General features: G+C 43.8%; 1 protein-coding gene across 6 annotated transcripts in view; it reads right to left on the bottom strand.

Annotated features, from left to right (window-relative positions):
- ST3GAL6 (ST3 beta-galactoside alpha-2,3-sialyltransferase 6) overlaps positions 1 to 21,993 on the bottom strand; it is a 322,642-nt gene that overhangs the window by 133,237 nt on the left and 167,412 nt on the right. For 4 of the 6 annotated variants that reach the window (XM_073616973.1, XM_073616974.1, XM_073616976.1 and 1 more), the window contains 2 exons: positions 14,378 to 14,477; positions 8,580 to 8,654 (listed from right to left, as the gene is read on the bottom strand). In XM_073616973.1, the coding sequence (XP_073473074.1) occupies positions 8,580 to 8,654; positions 14,378 to 14,477 (175 nt within the window). The remainder of the gene's footprint in view (positions 1 to 8,579; positions 8,655 to 14,377; positions 14,478 to 21,993) is intronic. The other 2 variants (XM_073616978.1, XM_073616979.1) reach the window with 1 other exon arrangement.

Below are 21,993 nucleotides of genomic sequence, written 5' to 3' on the forward strand. Positions count from 1 at the left end.
AAAGTAATAAATCCTGCTTTAAGAGAGAACTGGAAAAAAAAATAATATCTGCCTGAGGTTTAGCTTTAAGTTGCTGCTGAATTTATGGTTATGTTATTAGTAAATTCAATTCCATTCACTAAGCTACTATAATGGTAATCTGCCATGTTATGACAATTGTGTTCCTTGATGACAACCAATGAGAGCTACAAATAATAGTCACATGCTGAAAAGACATGAATGGTAAATAACACATGCATTACAATTTAGTAAACTGAGTCCATAATCCAATTAATGTAGAATGTGTAAGCCATAACACTGATGGTTTCCACTTTACAGAAAAACAGGATCCTAACTGAAATCTTCTTTGTGAGGAGTTAGATACTCTCCCATTGCCCCTTCAGCCCAGACCAGATGGCAAGATGTACAAGTTCACCTAATACTGCAGGTAAAGTGACTATTGTAGCTGATCCATTCATGTATAATGGCGCTCAATGGACAGACTAATGCCGCGTACACACGAGCGGACTTTCTATCCTACTTGGTCCGGCACACTTTCCGACGGACTTTGTCCGCCAGGTGCGCCGGACTTTAAAACGGACGGACTTGCCCACACACGCCGGGACTTTCCGGCGGGCTAAGTCCGCCCGTCTTTCCGACGGACTTTCGCCGGAGTTCCGGCGGACTTTCAGAATGAACGGACTTGCCCACACACGGACAAGTCCGTTCATTTTGAACGTGACTCAGGTGCGACGGGACTAGAAAAGGATGTCAATCTTGCCGCTTTTATCGGCGAGATTGACACCTTGCTAGCCCCGTCGCGGGGCATACCAGGCCCTTAGGTCTGGTATGGATTATAAAGGGGAACCCCGCTACGCCGAAAAAACGGCGTGGGGTCCCCCTAAAATCCATACCAGACCCCGATCCGAGCACGCAGCCTGGCCGGTCAGGAAAGGGGGTGGGGACGAGCGAGCGCCCCCCCCCTCCTGAACCGTACCAGGCCGCATGCCCTCAACATGGGGGGTGGGTGCTTTGGGGGAGGGGGGCGCCCTGCGCCCCCCCCCCCCAAAGCACCTTGTCCCCATGTTGATGAGGACAAGGGCCTCTTCCCGACAACTCTGGCCGTTGGTTGTCGGGGTCTGCGGGCGGGGGCTTATCGGAATCTGGGAGCCCCCTTTAATAAGGGGGCCCCCAGATCCCGGCCCCCCACCCTATGTAAATGAGTATGGGGTACATGGTACCCCTACCCATTTACCTAGGAAAAAAGTGTAAGTAATAAAACACACTACACAGGTTTTTAAAATATTTTATTAAACAGCTCCGGGGGGGGGATCTTCCTCCGGCTTCGGGGGTCTTCTTCCGGCTTCGGGGGTCCCTCCGCTTCATCTTCTCCCGGCGTCCGGTTGGTTCTTCTCCGCTCTCCGGCCTCTTCTCCCGGTGTCGCAGGTCTTCGGCCGGCCCCTCCGCTCTCTTCATGTAGCTCTATTGCGAGCGGAGGTCCGGACTTCTTGGCTTCTTGGCTTCTTGGCTTCTCTTCTCTTCTCTTCCCCCAGATGTTGACACGACGCTCTCTCCGGCTGGACTGGTCTCTGAGGGCTGCGTTGTGACTTATATAGGCGGAGACCCCGCCCCCATATGATGTCACAGTCCTTGGGCATGCTGGGACTGTGACGTTTTAGGGGGCGTGGTCGACCACGCCCCCTAAAACGTCACAGTCCCAGCATGCCCAGGGACTGTGACATCATATGGGGGCGGGGTCTCCGCCTATATAAGTCACAACGCAGCCCTCAGAGACCAGTCCAGCCGGAGAGAGCGTCGTGTCAACATCTGGGGGAAGAGAAGAGAAGAGAAGCCAAGAAGCCAAGAAGCCAAGAAGTCCGGACCTCCGCTCGCAATAGAGCTACATGAAGAGAGCGGAGGGGCCGGCCGAAGACCTGCGACACCGGGAGAAGAGGCCGGAGAGCGGAGAAGAACCAACCGGACGCCGGGAGAAGATGAAGCGGAGGGACCCCCGAAGCCGGAAGAAGACCCCCGAAGCCGGAGGAAGATCCCCCCCCCGGAGATGTTTAATAAAATATTTTAAAAACCTGTGTAGTGTGTTTTATTACTTACACTTTTTTCCTAGGTAAATGGGTAGGGGTACCATGTACCCCATACTCATTTACATAGGGTGGGGGGCCGGGATCTGGGGGCCCCCTTATTAAAGGGGGCTCCCAGATTCCGATAAGCCCCCGCCCGCAGACCCCGACAACCAACGGCCAGGGTTGTCGGGAAGAGGCCCTTGTCCTCATCAACATGGGGACAAGGTGCTTTGGGGGGGGGGGGCGCCGGGCGCCCCCCTCCCCCAAAGCACCCACCCCCCATGTTGAGGGCATGCGGCCTGGTACGGTTCAGGAGGGGGGGGGCGCTCGCTCGTCCCCACCCCCTTTCCTGACCGGCCAGGCTGCGTGCTCGGATCGGGGTCTGGTATGGATTTTAGGGGGACCCCACGCCGTTTTTTCGGCGTAGCGGGGTTCCCCTTTATAATCCATACCAGACCTAAGGGCCTGGTATGCCCCGCGCTCGCCGCAATAGGAAGATTTGTTTTTCCTATTGCAGAGAGCGCGAGATGCAATACCATCCCCTCGTGTCGTATTTGGTCTGTCGGACCAGCCTACACACGAGCGGGCTTTCCGTCGGACCAGCACACACACGAGCGGACTTTCCGCCCGAAACTGAGTCCGACGGAAAGATTTCAAACATGTTTAAAATCTAGGTCCGGCGGGCTTTTGGGAAGAAGTCCGCCGGAAAAGTCCGCCGCCGCCCACACACGGGCGGATTGTCCGGCACACTCTGGTCCGCCGGACCAAGTATGCCGGAAAGTCCGACCGTGTGTACGCGGCATAAGTCAGCAGAATAAACATTTGATCTGGACAAGGGTGATGTGATATGACAATACATTAAATTGTAAAAAAGCATTATTTGATTAATGGCGTGCGCTGGCATGGGGCTCATGATTGTGCCTTTTGGTTTTAAAGTCTGTATAGAATCATGTGAAAAATTAAGTACACACCATGGAAAATGATTAAGTTTTCAACAAATTTGAATACACAAACATTCAATCTTCATTCAAACAGTGCCGACAGATTAAGGTCATATAACTGAACAAGACCACAAGAAAAAGTGCATTTGCCATAATTTATTAACCAAAATCAAAAATAGATGTAATGGTATATTGTGAAAAAGTAAGCAACCCTTGGCATCAAAATCTAGCATTGCCCCCTGTAACAGAAATTACTTTCTGTAGGCATTTAGTATACCGGCCTACCAGACTGACATTTCTGACCACTTCCCAGTTAAAAAGTGTGACGTTTCCTTGCATGCACTGCCTGTTTCAAAATGCTCCAACAAAATTTGAATAGGAATCAATTTAAAGCTTTGACTAGGGTGGTCCATATCCCTCTGTTTCTTTTTGAGCAATTCCTAGGGTGAATTTGATAGTGTGCCTCGGATCATTAAACGCATCAAAAGACTCATTTCCAGTTCAACTTCAACTTTTGAACAGATGGCTTCACATTCTTATAAAGCACATTTTGATGCAGAATGAATAGTTGACTTAATAACTACAAACTGTCTAGGCCCTAAAGCAGCAGCAGAGCCACCCAAACCATAACATTTCCACAACCATGCTTCACAGTTGTTATGAGGTTCTTCTTCTGCAATATGGTCTTTAGTTTGGAGTAAACACGTTTAGTGGTACTGAGACCATAAAACTATGTTTGATTGATAGGTCTTCAGCACATTGTTCCAGAAGGCCTGTCCTGGTCTTAGATGTTAAATGGCCAACTGTAATCTTGCATCTGCTTTGACCCTCAACTGTTGCAAGGTACCTGAACACCCCACAATGAAATGTTGGGGCTTTTGGAGACTTCTAGTATCATATAGTCAGCTATTGAAATGAAATTGCTGGGCCTGTCAGTCCTGGACAAATTGGCAGTTACATAGTTTATAAAGTTAAAAAAAGTCCATTTGTTTCAACCTACATGTGTGTATGTATGTGTGATTTTTATTTTCTAACAATTTCCATAGCCTTGCATTTTCTGCTTCCTGAGGAAGACATCTAAAAGTTTTTTGAAGTTGTCAACACTCAGCTAGTACCACTTCCTGGGGGGAGGATTTCCACATTTGTTTTACTGTTTTAACAGTGTTAACCCTTTCCACAATCTCAGGTTAAATCTCCTTTCATCTAATCTTAAAAGGGGTTGTAAATCCTTTTTTTTTTTTCTAAATAACAAACATATACCTCCACTGTGCAGTTAGTTTTGCACAGTGTGGCCCCGATCATCGTCTTCTGGGGTCCCCCAGCGGCGCTCGCGGCTCCTCCTCACATTGATAAACCCCCTAGGAGAAGCACTCTCCCTGGGGGTTACTTTGCAGGCATACTCCCGAGTCCAGCATTTACGTCCATAGACACAGAATGCCGGACTCGGCCCCGGGGTCATTGGATTTGCTTGACAGCAGCGGGAGTCAATGGCTGCACTGCTATCAATCGATCAAATTAAGAGCCGAGAACTCGGGGCAGAGGGGGTGAGCTCAGGTGAGTAAAACGGGGGGGGAGGCTAGAGGGCTGGTCAGTGTCAGGTTTTTTTGTCCAAAGTTTTTTCACCTTACTGCATAGGATGCAGTAAGGTGAAAAAACACGAGGGGTTACAACCCCTTTAAATCTGTGTTTCCTTTTCAGGGACCTTATAATAAACAGTTAATCACAGTTACTGGGGACACTTTTGATATATTAGCACATTGTATTCATATCTACTCTTAGGCCGGCCATACAAAGTGCAAAATTTCTTTCCTGCACCTTAGGGTTGCAGGAAAGAGATTCACTTGATTCCTCCATCAACACAGACAGTGTAGATGCGGGAATCCCTCCTGCTGAGCCATTCCCCACTGGGAGAAGATACTGATTATCCCTAGCTGCTATACCAAAATCCTGCAGGCTGGTTGTACCCAAGTTGATCGATCAATTTGGTACATTCAGCCTGCCCATACATGGTTCGAATCTTGGCCGACTCCTGCTGAACCAGTCAAGATTCTAACCATCTATGGCCGGCATTAAGCATGTCTTCTTCAAGAGTGAATGGCTGTAATCTATGCAATTCAACAGTCTTTCCTGAGGATTGGTGGCCAAAACTGAATTGCATATTCAGCGTTTCATAAGTGGGTAAAATTATTGATTCATCTCTTGAATATATACCCTTTTTTATTGCAGTGAAAGTATTTTCCAAGCTTTGTTATCTACAGCGAGGCAGCTGCTTGAAGTCTATGCCACTTGAAGATTATTTTTCTTCCAATGGAATGACTAGGCATCCACAAATTTCTTTGTCGTGCCTTAGAAAGCTCTTTTGATCTTGGCATAACACCATACATATCAATAGCAAAGAACAACAGACCCTAGATGTCTGAGGTCTGAATAAGTGAGGTTTCATCCGCATACTCTCGGAGGAGACTCATCATTCCTAACCTGGAACACCCAATTCTAATCCCCTAGATTTGAAGTGGCGGTAAATGTTCTGGTGTACTTACTTTTTCAATCTGTCAAATCTGCATTTTTGTTCTTTTAGATCATGAAAGTGAATACACCACACCAACTATGTGTGTCATTTGTTAATAGATCACCTATATCTGTGGGCACTACTTGAATTGAAAATTAAAGTATGCCCATTCAAATATGTTGAAAAAGTCATCAATTTCCATGAGGGGTAATAACACTCATTCTTCTGTATTTTCTTTTATGAAATGTCAATGAATACACTTAAGTACTGTCAGAGCTAGCAATCAACCAGCTTTGCCCCTTTGGCATGAAGTAAACATCTCACTGGTTGATAGGGGCTTACAGACATTGACACGGGTCTCATTATGGTCATCATCAATTTCTCTAGCAGACAATGGCATAGTTGGCAACATTGTAAAAAACAATATAGAGACACTTTTGTCTGTAGGCAAAGTATCATAATTAGGGGCGAGGGCATGCATTTGTAGGTGTGGCATAGGCGGGGAAAAGCAAAAAGGGGTGCGCGCAGCGGTGGGAAGTGGGTGTGGTTTAAACTATTGGGCATGGCTTAAAGGGGTATGGTTAGAGTCAGAGATGAAAGAGGGATGGAGGGAGAAGGAAGAGAGGGGTGGAGGGAGAAATAAAGAGAGAGATAGGTAAGGAAGGGGAGAGAAAAAAAAAGCTAGGGAAGGAATGGGAGAGAAAAAGAGCTAGGGAGGGGAAGGGGAGAGAAAAAGAGAGCTAGGGAAGGGGAGAGAAAAAGAGAGTTAGGGAGGGAAGGGGAGAGAGAAAAAGAGGCCAAATAGTGACGCTGGCAACTATGAAGTGTACAGAGGTCAGCAGGTTGCAGGGCAGCGTACAGAGGTCAGCAGGTTGCAGGGCAGCGTACAGAGGTCAGCAGGTTGCAGGGCAGCGTACAGAGGTCAGCAGGTTGCAGGGCAGCGTACAGAGGTCAGCAGGTTGCAGGGCAGCGTACAGAAGTCAGCAGGTTGCAGGGCAGCGTACAGAAGTCAGCAGGTTGCAGGGCAGCGTACAGAAGTCAGCAGGTTGCAGGGCAGCGTACAGAAGTCAGCAGGTTGCAGGGCAGCGTACAGAAGTCAGCAGGTTGCAGGGCAGCGTACAGAAGTCAGCAGGTTGCAGGGCAGCGTACAGAAGTCAGCAGGTTGCAGGGCAGCGTACAGAAGTCAGCAGGTTGCAGGGCAGCGTACAGAAGTCAGCAGGTTGCAGGGCAGCGTACATCAGCAGTGTTGACATGTGTGCCAGTGCCATTGTGGCCCTTGCTCTATATTTATAGAGCAACACCACAGCCAGGTCAGGTTTAAGAACAGTGAGAAGACAGCCCATACCTGGTCCTGCTGGGGAGTTCCGCTCACCATCCGCAGGCTGTAAAATACAACCTTCTAACGCACCCAGCAGCTCCTACCCGCTGCGTCCCCAATATGCAGGCAGCATGGCATAGGGCACGATCAGAGCAGCAGTGACGCTCACGGCCCTGCCTGCTCCTTCCTCGCTGGAGAAGTACAGGACATCGGCTCGCTGCCTGTCTCCCTGAGTCCCGCGGCGGTGTTCTGACAAAGGCAGCTTGTTGCATGTGCCGAGATGATCCGCCCACGAGCATAGTGTCATGACACACTGTGTGTCATGGGGCTATGCTAATGGAAGGATCATCTCGGCTGACCATGCGCCACTCTGACCAAACCACAATACTTCCTTGAGGAGGTGGGGGGGGGTGACAGAGTGGCCCCCGGGGGCCGGGACAAATGCCGAGACAATAAAAAAAAAAAAAAAAATCAGGCTGTAAGTCGGATTGTCATGATTGTGCCGCAAATTCGGGGCTATTGGCAAGTATGCAATGGGATCATTACAATAGATTTGCTACAAGGTAATATATAAGATATCATAAAAATATTTTTTAAACTGGAAAACAAAGTTTGATTCCACTTCCCACAGACAATTAGGATGAGAAAGCTATCAAAATACAGTTTTTAAGTTTCATTCAATTTAGATTGGGTTAGCCGAATCACTTTATAGATGATTTGATTAGAAAAAAGAAAGACTGAAAGATGACAGTCAAGTCATTTCATTAAAGATGATTTATGGTGTTGAGGATGTAAATAAACTGATGAGCCATAACATTATGACCACTGACAGATAAAGTGATAAACATGGATTATCTTGTTACAAAGTCATCTGAAAGTGGGTGGGATATGGTAGGCAGCAAAACTGGGTATCGCAGTTTGTTGCATATGGAGCTTGGTAGCCGCAGACCAGTTAGGGCTGACCCGTGTCCACAGCTAAAATTGCCTACAATGGGCATGTGAGCAGTAGATCTGGACCACGGAGCAATGGAAGAAGGTGGCCTGGTCTGATGAATTACATTTTATTTTACATCATGTGGATGGCCTGGCATGTGTGTCGCTTACCTGGGGAAGAGATGGCACCAGGATGCAGTATAGGAAGAAGGCAAGATGGCAGAGGCAGTGTGATGCTTTGGGCAATGTTCTGCTGATAAACCTTGGTCCTGCCATTCAAGTGGATCTTATTTTGACACCTGTGACTTAGTTAAACATTGTGCTGGCCAAGAACACCCCTTCACTGAAACAGCATTCCCCAATGGCAGTGGCCACTTTCAGAAGGATAATGCGCCCTGCCATTCTGTAAAAATGGTTTCAGAATGGTTTGGAGGAAAAAGACAAGTTTGAGGTATTGACTTGACCTTCAAATTCCCCAGATCGCCAATCCAATCAAGCATTTGTGGGATGTGCTACAAAAACAAGTCCAATCCATGGAGGCTCCACCATGCAACTTACAGGACTTAAAGAATCTCCTACTGACAGCTTGGTGCCAGGTACCACAGCATACCTTCAGAGGTCTAGGGAAGTCCATACCTCAGTAGGTCAGGGCTGTTTGGTGGCAAAAGGGGACCTACTCAATATTAGGGGGGTGGTCGTAATGTTATGGCCGATTGGTGTATATGCATGCATTAATCCATGGTTAAATGTTATACAGACTGAAAGTATAGGTTTGGCTCCAATTTAAGAGCATAATGAGAGGGTCTCTGTCCATATACCTTAGTGCATAGTTCACTGTGTCTGCAGTCGATGATTTGAGTGGTGTGCTAGTCTCTTGTAGGGGCACAATGGATCTGCACATATAATTGTTATCATAACAAATCAGCAAAGTGAGAGAAATTGTTTTTTTTTTTTTTTTTTTAAGAAAAACTATTTGCATTACATCCAGTAAAACAGAGAAGAATTTTTAAAGGTGAACTTGAGGCTAAAATAATTTGGTTCAGCTATCGCAAAGTGTATTTCTAAAGGCAATTTTTATGTTGGATAGAGCAGGGAATGGTTAGAACCCGTCAGGTTTTCTTTTACATTTGTGCATGATTAAGGAGATTTCCCTTCACTTTCTATTCTGCAGACACAAAACATAAAAAGTAGGGGTTCATTTACACAAGCTTCACCCTCTGCAGAGGACTGATTTTTTTAAAGAGCATTTGACAAGATGAGGAGATGTCACATTGCTACCTCAACACCTGTTTTAACAGCTAAAAAGCCTCACCACTGTTTCAAAACCACGTGCACTGCACACGATTACAGGGCGTTTGGGGTGAGGCCCCAATCAGTTAAATGGTCGCATTTAGTGGACAGTACCGCCCACTAAAGGAGACGTGGATAATTTTGGATGTGTCGCTATGCAAAGCACATGGCATGTGCACAGGCGCCAGTCTACATCTCTTCTTAGACAAGTGTTCACTGGAACAAGTTTCCCCACTGAACCAAACAATTGGAAATTTTCTCAATTCCAGAGAATTGTTTTTTTCCCCTTAAGCAGAGGAGTAAATCTTCCTAGCGGGTACACAAATAGCAATAAAAACCTAACAGGGGTTCTCTCCCTCTCACCACTCTATCCAAAACCTAAAACAAAAACATGACTTTATATACAGTTTAATTTGTCATGACTATTAAAGCTGGATTCCAAGCAAATGTAAAAAAGGCACACATTAATGCAGGTCTGTAGCAATAAATAATCTGTTACATTTTTTTTTTTTTAATGCAACTATTGTACGTACCTGAAATTAAACTTCATATTAGTCTCTTGCAATTATTGTATAGCACTCAAACTGACAATAGGAGCACTGGGAGCCAGTCAGGTGTTCTGAGTGAGCATGGGGCAACCTCATCAGTCTGCTGCCCTTCCATTCCTGTGCCATCTGAGGGCAGGGTTGTGATAGCAGCGCATCCCTTAATTGAGATAGTCGTGTTATCCCCCTGGATGGGTGGCACAGCTGGGGAAATCTCTGGGCTTGTTCAACAGAAATACATGTTGGGGGAGGGGCTATTCACAGACTCTGACCTCAGCCCCCCTTTACAGCTCAGTCTCCCCTTTATATCAGTGTCCTCAGTTCCCCTTTACATCACAGCCCTTTACATCACAGTGCCCCTTTACATTAATGTAACGGGGACTGCTCTGTAAAAGAGGGCACTGTACTGTAAAAGGGGTCACTGTAATGTAATAGGGACTGCTCTGTAAGGGGGGCACTGTAATGTAAACGGGGGCTGTGATGTACAGTAAACTCTAACATGACACTTCCCCATTCTAATGTCTGCCTCCCCTGCACAGGACTCCTACCTTTGGCAGGACAGAGACTGTGATGAGCATAAATGCATTCTATTGGCAAGATTATTTTTTTATTATGGCCAGTGGAATACATTTATGCACAAATGTGTGCATTTACGCATGTTTTTACTGCTCAAAAGCACAGCGCAGAACATGCCCTTGTTTTTTTCTGACTGAAAAAAAGCTATAGGTCTGAATAAGTGTTTTTTTTAAGCTCCATAAGCCCTAAAACTCAGAAGTGTCTGTAGCACACACCCCAGTATATTGTGCAATAAATATAAATAAACAGTATATAAGACATACATATGATAATAGATGGTCATATACCAAAACAGCGCTAGGTTGAACATAAACAGAAGTGTGGCCAACTACACACATAAAAAGTCCATAAGACTAGTGCAGTATCAGTTGTGATTCAGAGAGTGTTCGAGTAGATCCTAGAGCATGTCACAGCGTGCACCTTCCACCGAACATTCCAACTCCACCCTATGTGAACACACTCCCCTTCGGGGGTCAAACTCACCAGAACTTTAAAAATCAAAGCATCCAATTTTAAGAGATATTCTGGACCACCTCAATACAGCACTTCTCTGGGCAATAGGGAGATGCAGGGGCTCCAAACCATTCAAAAAACGAGATAAGGCATATATAGCGTAATTCCGTTTTATTAATGATAAACACCATAACCACCTCCCCAATGCTAACAACGTACCAGATTGTAATAAAAACAGAGCAGATTAAATTAATATGCACCGCACCGTGGCCGTTTGGAACCGGTCTCCGCAGTAGACAGAGCGGTGGTAACTTCCTTGTTCCGGGTCCGACCTCGATGGAGCGCAAACGTCACTTCCTGCGTCGTGTAAGCCACGCCCTGACGCGTTTCGTCATATCCTGACTTCGACAGAGGGACGCCCTCTGTCGAAGTCAGGATATGACGAAACGCGTCAGGGCGTGGCTTACACGACGCAGGAAGTGACGTTTGCGCTCCATCGAGGTCGGACCCGGAACAAGGAAGTTACCACCGCTCTGTCTACTGCGGAGACCGGTTCCAAACGGCCACGGTGCGGTGCATATTAATTTAATCTGCTCTGTTTTTATTACAATCTGGTACGTTGTTGGCATTGGGGAGGTGGTTATGGTGTTTATCATTAATAAAACGGAATTACGCTATATATGCCTTATCTCGTTTTTTGAATGGTTTGGAGCCCCTGCATCTCCCTATTGCCCAGAGAAGTGCTGTATTGAGGTGGTCCAGAATATCTCTTAAAATTGGATGCTTTGATTTTTAAAGTTCTGGTGAGTTTGACCCCCGAAGGGGAGTGTGTTCACATAGGGTGGAGTTGGAATGTTCGGTGGAAGGTGCACGCTGTGACATGCTCTAGGATCTACTCGAACACTCTCTGAATCACAACTGATACTGCACTAGTCTTATGGACTTTTTATGTGTGTAGTTGGCCACACTTCTGTTTATGTTCAACCTAGCGCTGTTTTGGTATATGACCATCTATTATCATATGTATGTCTTATATACTGTTTATTTATATTGATTTGCTTTTTTAAACAGCTGCTTTTCTTTTTCTCCTTACCCTTGGTTTTTATATCTTTATTTCAGAGGGTCAGGTAGATAGCTCTTTGTATGTCCTTTTATCTGCTGAAGGATCTAGATTAATGTGGTTAGAGGTCCTGTGGCGCTGAGTGGTGTACTATAGGCCGAAATTTACACTGTTCTGTGATATTGTGCAATAAAGCGAGGAAAAATTCCTCGCTTGTTGAGGTGGTGCAATTCATTGTGAGATACTCTGAGAATGTACCTCGGTGCAAGCTTTTTCAACAGTTGGACCTCCTTAGACTTAAGTTTTATGAATTTTTTTTTAGCTGTCACCTTTAATGATACGTGGACTTTTAACATTCTGAGCCAACAAAGCTGCAAGGACAAGAACCATAAGGTGACAGGGCATACACCTTTCATTTTCCAGAACGACTAGGGAAATCCCAGATGCCTCTACCTAAAGGTGAATCAACATGGCAATATCGTCACCCAGGCATTGTGCATTGCACTGTGTGTGAAAGTGGGTGCCTCTATTGCTTCTTTACAGGGGGGTAAAACTGAATTAAAAATTTCAATATCTTTTAGGGTTGACACTTTTCTGAAGCAACATTCAAAAAAAAAAAAAAAACCCAGGGTAACAAAGCAGAACTAAAGATTTTTCTTCTGTGCAAAAAACTCTGAAATTGCAAAGTACAAATCGTACATGTATGCAAAAGAAAAGGCAAGCAGAAAGCAACGGATGTTTTTTTTATGAGTAATATGGACAAAAACAGGATTTTGTGTTACTTACTGTAAAATCCCTTTCTCTAAGTTCATTAATGGACACAGCTCTTCTGATTGTTGACCATAGGGTTTTATAGCACCACCTTCAGTGTAGGACACTAGACAGAAAAAAAACACCTATGGGCAGTCCCATCTGGTATAAACCCCCCCTCATTGCTATAGGCAATCCAGTTCTTCTTTCTAGTGTTCATTGATTTGGCAAATTATTGTTCGGGCTTACGTTATTACAGCGATACTAAAGTCTTGGGTTTTTTTATGTTTAAAAATAACAAACATGTTATACTTGGCTGCTCTGTGCAGTGGATTTGCACAGAGCAGCCCAGATTCTCTTCTCGGGTCCCTCCTTGGCACTCCTGGCCCCTCCCTCCCGCCAAGTGCCGAGCTGAGTCGCTGCTGTGTATGTCCATTCAGACACAGAGCTGCAGTTTGGCCCCGCCTCCTCTCTCTCACTGGCTCACTGACTTTGACAGCAGCGGAAGCCCATGGTGCCCCGCTGCCGTCTCAGCCAATGAGGAGAGAGAGCCCGGCCAGCCGAGACTCTCGCGCAACATCGTTGAATCGAGATGGGGCTCAGGGGGCTGTTGCACACAGAAGGAAGATATAGACCTTCTGACTTTAGAAGAAGAAAGATCTCCTTCATGTCAAATGTAGAGTATGGTGGTCCCATCCCTGGTGTAATAGAACAAAGAAAAAACTTGACTGACTTTAGAACCACTTTAAGTGTTGGGCCACTTCCTTCCCTGTTACAGGCCACTCCACAAGGGCTGCTTCCTGGGCCATCAGATGCCTGTGCCTCAGGTTTGGAGAGCCGGGAGTGAAAAAAGCTCCCATGGGAGCCTTTTTCTCACTCCTGGCTCTTAAGTCTCACTTCCGCAGGCACATGAGACCAAGTGAATTGGTGGTAAGTCTTGTTCAGTGCAATATAATTATTTATTTGGGCAAACTTTTACTCTCCATTTGCTGGCTTGTTTTTGGGGATAGTGCCAAGCATGGCAATGGGACCAGCTACCTGATGACTTATTTTCCGGTTATATGCTCTGTTCAAGTGCATTTTATCTACGTTTTACCCATTAAATTGTGTTTTTCTGCACTATCCCGTTTGCTCTGGTTTCTTCATCTTTTTAGGGACACTATATTGCCTTTGATATACACAGAACCAGAGAGGAAGACACTCATTTTCAGTATGACAATGTCGTGCATCACATTTGAAGATTTCTCCAATTCATGCAAGCACACTTGCATATGTGTCTTATGGCTTTTAAGAATGTTACCCAGATATGAGATATAGATAATATATATATATATATATATATATATATATATATATATATATATATATATATATATATCTATATATTAGATATAGATATATATATATATATATAAATATATATAAAAGAGAGAGATATCTATATAGATATCTATACAGATATAGATATCTATATCGATATCTATATCATATCATAGGTATTATAGACAGCAGCATTTAGTAAAAAGAAAAGTAACAAACCGCTTATAAAACAGCAGTACAGGTGGGTTAGGGTGGGGATACCACCCTATTACACCCCCAGCGAAGATTAAAAATGGTTCCCACAGAGACATTATTGTAAGGGAATGATTGCATGACTTCCCCAAAGGGCAGCATAGCCTTCCTCATCTCCCACTTTTTCTGAGGAACAGACTCTATAAAGATAGCTTAGATATAATAGGATATATGAATAATGCAAAAGGTAACACAGATTGAAAGTATTTATGCATGCACCATTTTTAACTTGCAATTTCAGAGTGTTTGTTTTAAAAAGATATTTGTCCCACTTTAAAACCCAGAACAATAATTCATTTAAAAAAGTATACATTTTACCACGGTGTTAAAGTGTGCAGAACATACAAATCAGAACAGAAAAGGCACTTACGTGGAGATGGCTCTCTTTTGAATAAATATATGAAGCATGAAATGAAGTACAGCAGCAAATACTATTCCAACGAACAGGAACTTTCTCATGACTAACAAACCTAAGAAAAAAAACAAACACAGACAAGGACAACAGTGTTATCATTTTGTAAACACAAAGTTCTGAAAGAATTATTAATAATAGCGCACATCACTGGTAGTAGGAGGGACTCTCTAAGCTAATAGTGCTCTGAGTAGAACACCTCATGCAAACAGAAAAGTGTAATTTTTCATGTCCAGTGTGTAGAAGCTCTAAAAGTTCCCTTGATGCCTTGCTAATATTCTGACTCGGAATGTATGCGGATTAAGAGTCCTGAGTTTATTCTGATTTTGCTTGCTGCATACTTGTTCTTGGTTAGGGACTCAAAGGATTAACGCCACAGACAGTCCGCAGCAGCAGCAGCCCCCAGATGTCTCACGACTCAGAAATTTCAGGAAACTAGTGCGGGTCAATGAGAACTGCAAGGACTCTTTGCTTGTTTAGCCTAGGGGTCAGTAAAACATGTTGCTTTCCTGGCAGACGGCACAGCACTACCGCATGCTCAGGTGGTGGACCGTCTCTTTGGAGTCCTCACGTCCAATGTAGGGCTATGTACCCTGCAACAGTCTTGCTGATGTCAGTGGAACTTAGACCTTCGGAGCATTCAAATTTTTTGTTTTAACGCTGCAAAGACTGGTCTAGCAGTGCAGAGGATCGGGGCAAGTAAATCTGACTTTCTAAATCTCCTACACAGAAACAGCCCCACTGCAAAGGAGAAGTTCTAGGTTTTCTGGAATTCAGCTTTAAAAAGGTTGTAAAGGCATTGTGTGGTATTGCTACAGCCACCTCTGTTACATTAAAAGATATGCCCAGTGTATGTGTAGAAAATATGCCGCTGTATAGCTTATTTCATAGCGCACATGACCGCTTTCTGCTCTCCTCTCTCCTCTCCCGATCTGATAAGTACAGCGGGAGCGGCTGAGAATACCCCGCTAACGTCAGGCCAGGAGGAGAGCAGCAGGCGGTGCTATGAAATAAGGTATACAGCAGCACATATTTAAAATGACTACGGTATTATGGACCAGCAGCCATGATAAACCTTGGTCAGTTTACAGAGGGGAGGACAGCACAAGAGAGGATCAACCAGGTATTTTAGATGATACAAAGGGCCAAATTACACAGCACAAGCACTGTGCAGCTATTCATACTTAAAAAAAAAAATTGCTTTAAAGGGTTACAACCACTTTAAGGCCTTCTCTAGACCTGTCTGTATGTTTTCTCTTCCAGCACTATACAGTTCAGGGAACTTTCGGCTTACAGTATAAAAACATCCAACAATACATACTGATGCTTTACAGGGCAAGTCTATTGTAGCGGTCAAGGTTTGTGTTGATGGGCTTTGAGCTTCTGTCATCAGTCTGAGACAATTCTGAGCCAATTCAGAATTTATTATTGACAGGTGCAGCTGACCTTCCCAAAACCTGCTTCAAGCGGAATGTGCGTTCTAAGAGACTTGTATGAGAATTCGAAAACCTGCTTGAACCAAGCAAAGGTCCTGAGAGGTATATAAATGCTCTTCTTGTACACTGGGGGCATTTCACAACATAAATACACATTTAAAAATATAAGTAAAGGCAAACTTTTTTTTTTTTTTTTTTTCATTTTGGCTAGAGTGAAGGAATTGCAACCCCTGGCATTTTTTTATTGCTGTCTGTGCCCCCTTTAGGGAGATTGACCCTCTATTTATTCAGTATATTGTTATCACCAATAGTGAAAGTGACGGAAATCCCACATTTTGGGTTGTCATCAGAACTGGAAATCTACCAATGGGGACACTAATTCTGGTGACAACTAGGGATTTCCTTACTTCCTCTCACTTCCTGTTTTGGAATCAAGAGTAAATCTCCACAATGGAACACAGATAGAAAAAAAAACAAAAAAATACTGCAGCATGGAAAATACCTTTTTTCAATATGAGAATATATGAAAATCCCAATTTTCACTTTTCCAAATAAAAAAAAAAAAAAAAAAAACACTAACAAAAAAAAAAAAAACCCCATTCACATAAAGCACTATGTATGCACAAATGTATAAGGACCAGTATGAAGATCTGTTCACCAGACAATGAGGCAGCCCATACACATTAAGCTTTTTTTTTTTTTCGCTCAACCAGCAGGTTGAATGGGGAAAAAAATGAACCAGTTCCCCCAGCCACACATTCGAGGTTGATGGGAGGATTAACTCCTGCTGAGCTATTGTGTTCTGATGACGCGGAGGCTTTCCCGCCATCTGAATACAGTGATCAGTGCTGCCGTCTATATCCAGCAGTGCTGATCGATCAGAAAAAAACTGCCAATCCCTGTTGAACTGGGCAAATTTCAATTCATGTACATCTGGAAACAAACTGCCCAAAAATAGTTGTGCCAAGCTTGTAGCATCAAAGACTTGAGGCTGTAATTGATGTCAAAGGTGCTCCAACAAAGTATTGAGCAAAGGCTGTGAATACTTACGTACATGTACATTTTTTCCTTTTTTATTTTTCATACATTTGCAAAGATTTCAAACAAATTTCTTTCACGTTGTCATTATGGGGTATTGTTTGTAGAAACTAATGAATTGAATTCATTTTGTAATAAGGCTGTAATATAACAAAATGTGGAAAAAGTGAAGTGCTGTGAATAATTTCTGGATGCACTGTATGGCTGGTTTAAAGAGATAGAGCTGGGGTGGAAAAAGGAAACAAATACTTCAAAATTGTTAAAGGCCAAGTTCACCTTTAAAATATTAAATGAACATTTTTTTTTTTTTTTTTTTTTACCTGCAAAAATAAGTGCACTTTTTTTTTTTTTTTTTTGGACCTTGTAAAGCATTGTACCCACAGGCTGTCAGTGTAGCTGGCTGCTCGTACCTTGTACGGGAGGGCAGTTCACAGCCGCGCTCTTTTTAAATTGTGAAAGCAGGTGCAGGGAGAAGATTCCCCACCTGCTGTCACAACGGGGGATTTGGGGGAGGGGGGGGTAGTGTGGGGGCCGCTGATGTAGTAACATGTTACACCCTTGATACAGCTGTTCCAAAAGGTGAACATATCCTGTGAGGAGTTCTGCTACCCTACAACTTATGCCAGAGAATGCAACAACCTTTTCTAAAATACTGAAATAATATTTTTTCTGTTATTGAGGGGTAAAAATTACAAGCAAAGCAATTTATGGTATCTGCTACTGAACGGAAACGATAAGGGTTACACTGCTGAGTCACCATATCTGAACTAGGTCATGTGGAAAATTTGTCATCTGTGAACCTAGAATTCAGAAGAACTATAAAATTGTATAAAAGAAGATCAAATAAAGGCCGTGCCTCATTGATAAGTTGGAACTCAAAACAGCAACACATTTTTTTCCCCTCTTTAACCACTTCAGCCCCGGAGCATTTGGCTGGCCAAAGACCAGAGCACTTTTTGGGATTCGGCACTGCGTTGTTTTAACTGACAATTGCGCGGTCGTGTGACGTGGCTCCCAAACAATATTGACGTTCTTTTTTTTCCCACAAATAGAGCTTTCTTTTGGTGGTATTTGATCACCTCTGCGGTTTTTATTTTTTGCGCTATAAACAAAAAAAAAAAAGAGCATCAATTTTGAAAAAAACGCATTGTTTTTTACTTTTTGCTATACTAAATATCCCCCAAAAAATAAATGTAGAAGGCCGATACGTATTCTTCTACATATTTTAGGTTAAAAAAAAAAAAAAAAAAAAAAAAAATAGCAATAAGCGTATATTGGATTGGTTTGCGCAAATGTTATAGCATCTACAAAATAGGGGATAGATTTATGGCATTTTTATTAATATTTCTTTTTTTTTTTACTAGTAATGGTGGTGATCAGCGATTTTTATCGTGACTGCGACATTACGGCGGACACATCGGACACTTTTGGCGCTATTTTGGGACCATTCACATTTATACAGCGATCAGTGCGATTAAAAATGCACTAATTACTGTGTAAATGTGACTGGCAATGATGGGGTTAACCAGGAGGTGGCGCTGCAGGGGTTAAGTGTGTCCTAGGGAGTGATTCTAACTGTGGGGGGGATGGGCTGTGTGTGACACATCACTGATCACCTCTCTCAATTACAGGGAGCTGCGATCAGTGTCATTAGGCACAATGGGGAAATGCTTGTTTACATTAGCATCTCCCCGTTCTTCCTCACCGTGAGACGATCGCGGGTATCCCAGCGGACATCGAGTCCGCAGGACCCGCGGTTGGACTCACAGCGGCGCACGCCTGCTATCCAGGCCTCGCAAGATCACGTACAATAATGTGATTTCACGCAGTGGAGCCAACCTGTCGCAGTAAAACTGCGGCGGCTGGTCCGCAAGCGGTTAAACAAGGCAAGCAGTCACAGAGAATTACAGATTGGATAAAGCCTCGTACACATGGGATTCATATTTTAGAAATAAAAAAAAAAAAAAAGAAACTTATGCACACTGCCCTTACACTGATCAGCCATAACATTTTGACCACCCACCATAACCCCTCAAGGCATTGACTTCACTAGACCTCTGAAGGTATGCTGTGGTATCTGGCACCAAGCTGTAAGTAGCAGATCCTTTCATTCATGTAAATTGTGAGGATGTTCCTTCATGTATTGAACTTGTTTGTGCAGCACACCCACAAATGCTTGAATGGATTGGAGCACCTCAAACTTGTTGCGTTCCTTCAAAATGTTTGTAAACCATATTTAAATTGGATTTATGTCCAGAGAATTTGGAGGCCAAGCCAAAACCTCAAATTCGTTATTGTGTACCTCAAACTAAGCCACTTTCTTCCATTGCTCTGTGGTCCAGTTCTGATGGTCACATGGCCATTGTAGAGGCTTTTGGCTGTGGACACGGGTCATCATGGGCACACCGACTGGTCTGCAGCTACACAGGTCTATATGCAACAAACTGTGATGCACTGTGTGTTCTCACATCGGAACAGCATAAACTTTTTTTTTTTTTTTTAGCAATCTGAACTACGATAGCTCTTCTACTGGGTCAGACTACAGAGGCCAGACTTTACTCTCCATGTCATTGAGTCATGGACCTTTCTCTGGTTCTCCATCCTTGCATCACTTTGAGTAGGTCCTAACCACTGCAGAGCAGGAACATCCCACAAGAGCTGCAGTTTCCGAGATTCCGTGACCAGTCAATTTGGCCAATTTGGACTTTGTCAAAGTCACTCAAATACTTTTAACACATCCATTTCAGGTACAACACATTCACTTGCTGCCAAATATATCCCTTATAGGTCAGATACCATTTTAACAAAATAAACAAGGTCATTGACTTTACCTCTCAGTGGCCATGATGTTATGGCTGATCAGTGTATACAAGCTGAAGCATGGACTGTATATGCAAGGACTAAGAGCACCGCAGACACTCCCTGAGTTCAGGCTTGTTATGGATGTTGGACAAGTTAGAAATATAATATATAAAATAAGTTTAGACTTGAAGAAAATATGCACAAAACCAACATATATTCCCTTTGAACATACTGAAAATATATCGGCTGCTTCTTTGTGTAAATGTCACTGTAAACAATACATTCCAAATGCTAAAGGCAACCTATTTGCTATTCCATAAAGCTCCATCTACACAAATTTAATAGATCATAAAAGTAGATGTGTGAATTTACTGGAGGGTGTATATACCTATCAACACATGAAGCAGCAAAAGGAGGGGAAAAGGTCATTTTAGCTTATGTGAGATTTCACTATTACCCGTCGTGGTTTTATAAAGCTATCCATATTTATTTCACAGCAGTTTTTTTAACCCGGTATGGTGTAAAAAAAAAAACGAACCACCAAAAAAAAAAAAGTGCATGTGAAAAACACTCAAAAAGTCCACGTAATGGTGTGTCTCCAGTCCGTCTCCTGAAGAAGTAGGACTTTACCCTGACTCCCCCAGGGCGCAACGCTCCTGACAGGGGCAGAGCTCAACTTGGTCCACCTAGTCAAAATGTCTGGTGGACCCCTCTCATGGTCAGCCAAAACTGATCAAGTTCTAGGTTAGGGGCTCCCCCAAAAAGAGACCCCACCCCCAACCTGCACAGTTCAGGGCAGGAGGGAACCTGATGGCCACGCATCCTCCCCTAGACTTCAGGGTGGGCCCGAGGACCCACACCCTGTATCCTAGTGATAAAAAGAAACAGACAAAAGTGCAGTGACAAGCTTAGGAAGATAAATAAATAAGGGCCCTTGCTAGCACATTGACTAGACCCTGCGGATACTACGAGCACCCCTGGGGTGACCAACCCCCAGGGGGCACTGACACCGTGGACAGCCCATGGCCAGACCAGACAGATCCATTCAAATCAGGAGGCACTGGGTCCTTCCAGTCTTCCTGAGGGCATTACTTCCCTGCCCCACATATCGTGGACACCCCGGTTTCTGTTTTAACCGATCCAATCTTAAAAGCACCAATCAAACCAGCAGGGATACCATACAGCCAGCCATTCCTAACAAAAAGGTCAGAATAGCGGCGTAGCACCCCTACTGGACACTGATAAGAACAGATACTACACTTGTTTTTATTTATTTCACAGCAATAATTATAATAAGCAATAATAATAACGATAAGCAATAATAATATTAATCAATAATAAAAAGGTACTTGGGACCAGTACAACTGATAATCCAGTGGTGGTTAAGAGAGAACACAAAGATCATCAACGAACATGACCATGACCAATGCAAAAGACAAGCCCACCAACCTACAGAAAAACGAATGCAATAGCAGGCAACGCACCTGCTTTGAAGTGCACCATATAATAGATGCCGTGTGTTGTGGTGAGCGGATACGAATACATCTGTTTATGTCCGTTTTTAGCCTGGGTCATGTTGCACTGGCAACCTTTTCAAAATAAAAGGGCGGTCTTAAAGCAGAATTTCACTCTATCAACATTGACGATTTTTAATCCTTTTGCTGCTAGCATTAGAAAATGGATAGGAAAGTATATCCTACTGTACCACGGACAAAAATGCTAAGGGGGGGGTTTCAAAGCGACTTCTCAACAAAATAAAGCATAGAGACGTGGATGAATGGGCGAGTTTGCTTTGAATGTTAAAAATGAATGAAATAGCATTTTTGGTTTGTGGTGCTCAGATGAAGTGTAGTTCCACTTTAACATAATGTACATTCACACAAATGGGCCCTAAATACACAGGGAAGCAGGTTTTGTTACTGTAACCAAGGGCATGAAAATGTGTGTCCTGTAGGACATAAAATAATCAATGGCTTTATTGTTTAAGAGGTCCAAACTCTATAAACAGGAAAGGCATGTGTCTGTTCCTCCAGATTTAAAAGAAAATGCTTAAGCTTGAAATACTTGGATGTGGACTACCAAAACATGGCATAATTCCATCTATAAAAAGTGGTCACACAACAACTGAAAAGAACTGATACACCTATGTTTATGTATTTCCTGCGGGGCATGAGGGGCTGTGTGCTCTTGGCATGAGGTTGAATACACTGCACACAATTCATGGCGCGCACACCTGAAGCAGAGAGCACTATTCTCAATGGAACAGAAACAATGATGCAGCCAAAACCGCTAGCTGTA

Source organism: Aquarana catesbeiana, linkage group LG02, assembly GCF_042186555.1.
Source record: "Aquarana catesbeiana isolate 2022-GZ linkage group LG02, ASM4218655v1, whole genome shotgun sequence".
In the NCBI taxonomy this organism is placed as follows: Eukaryota; Metazoa; Chordata; class Amphibia; order Anura; family Ranidae; genus Aquarana; species Aquarana catesbeiana.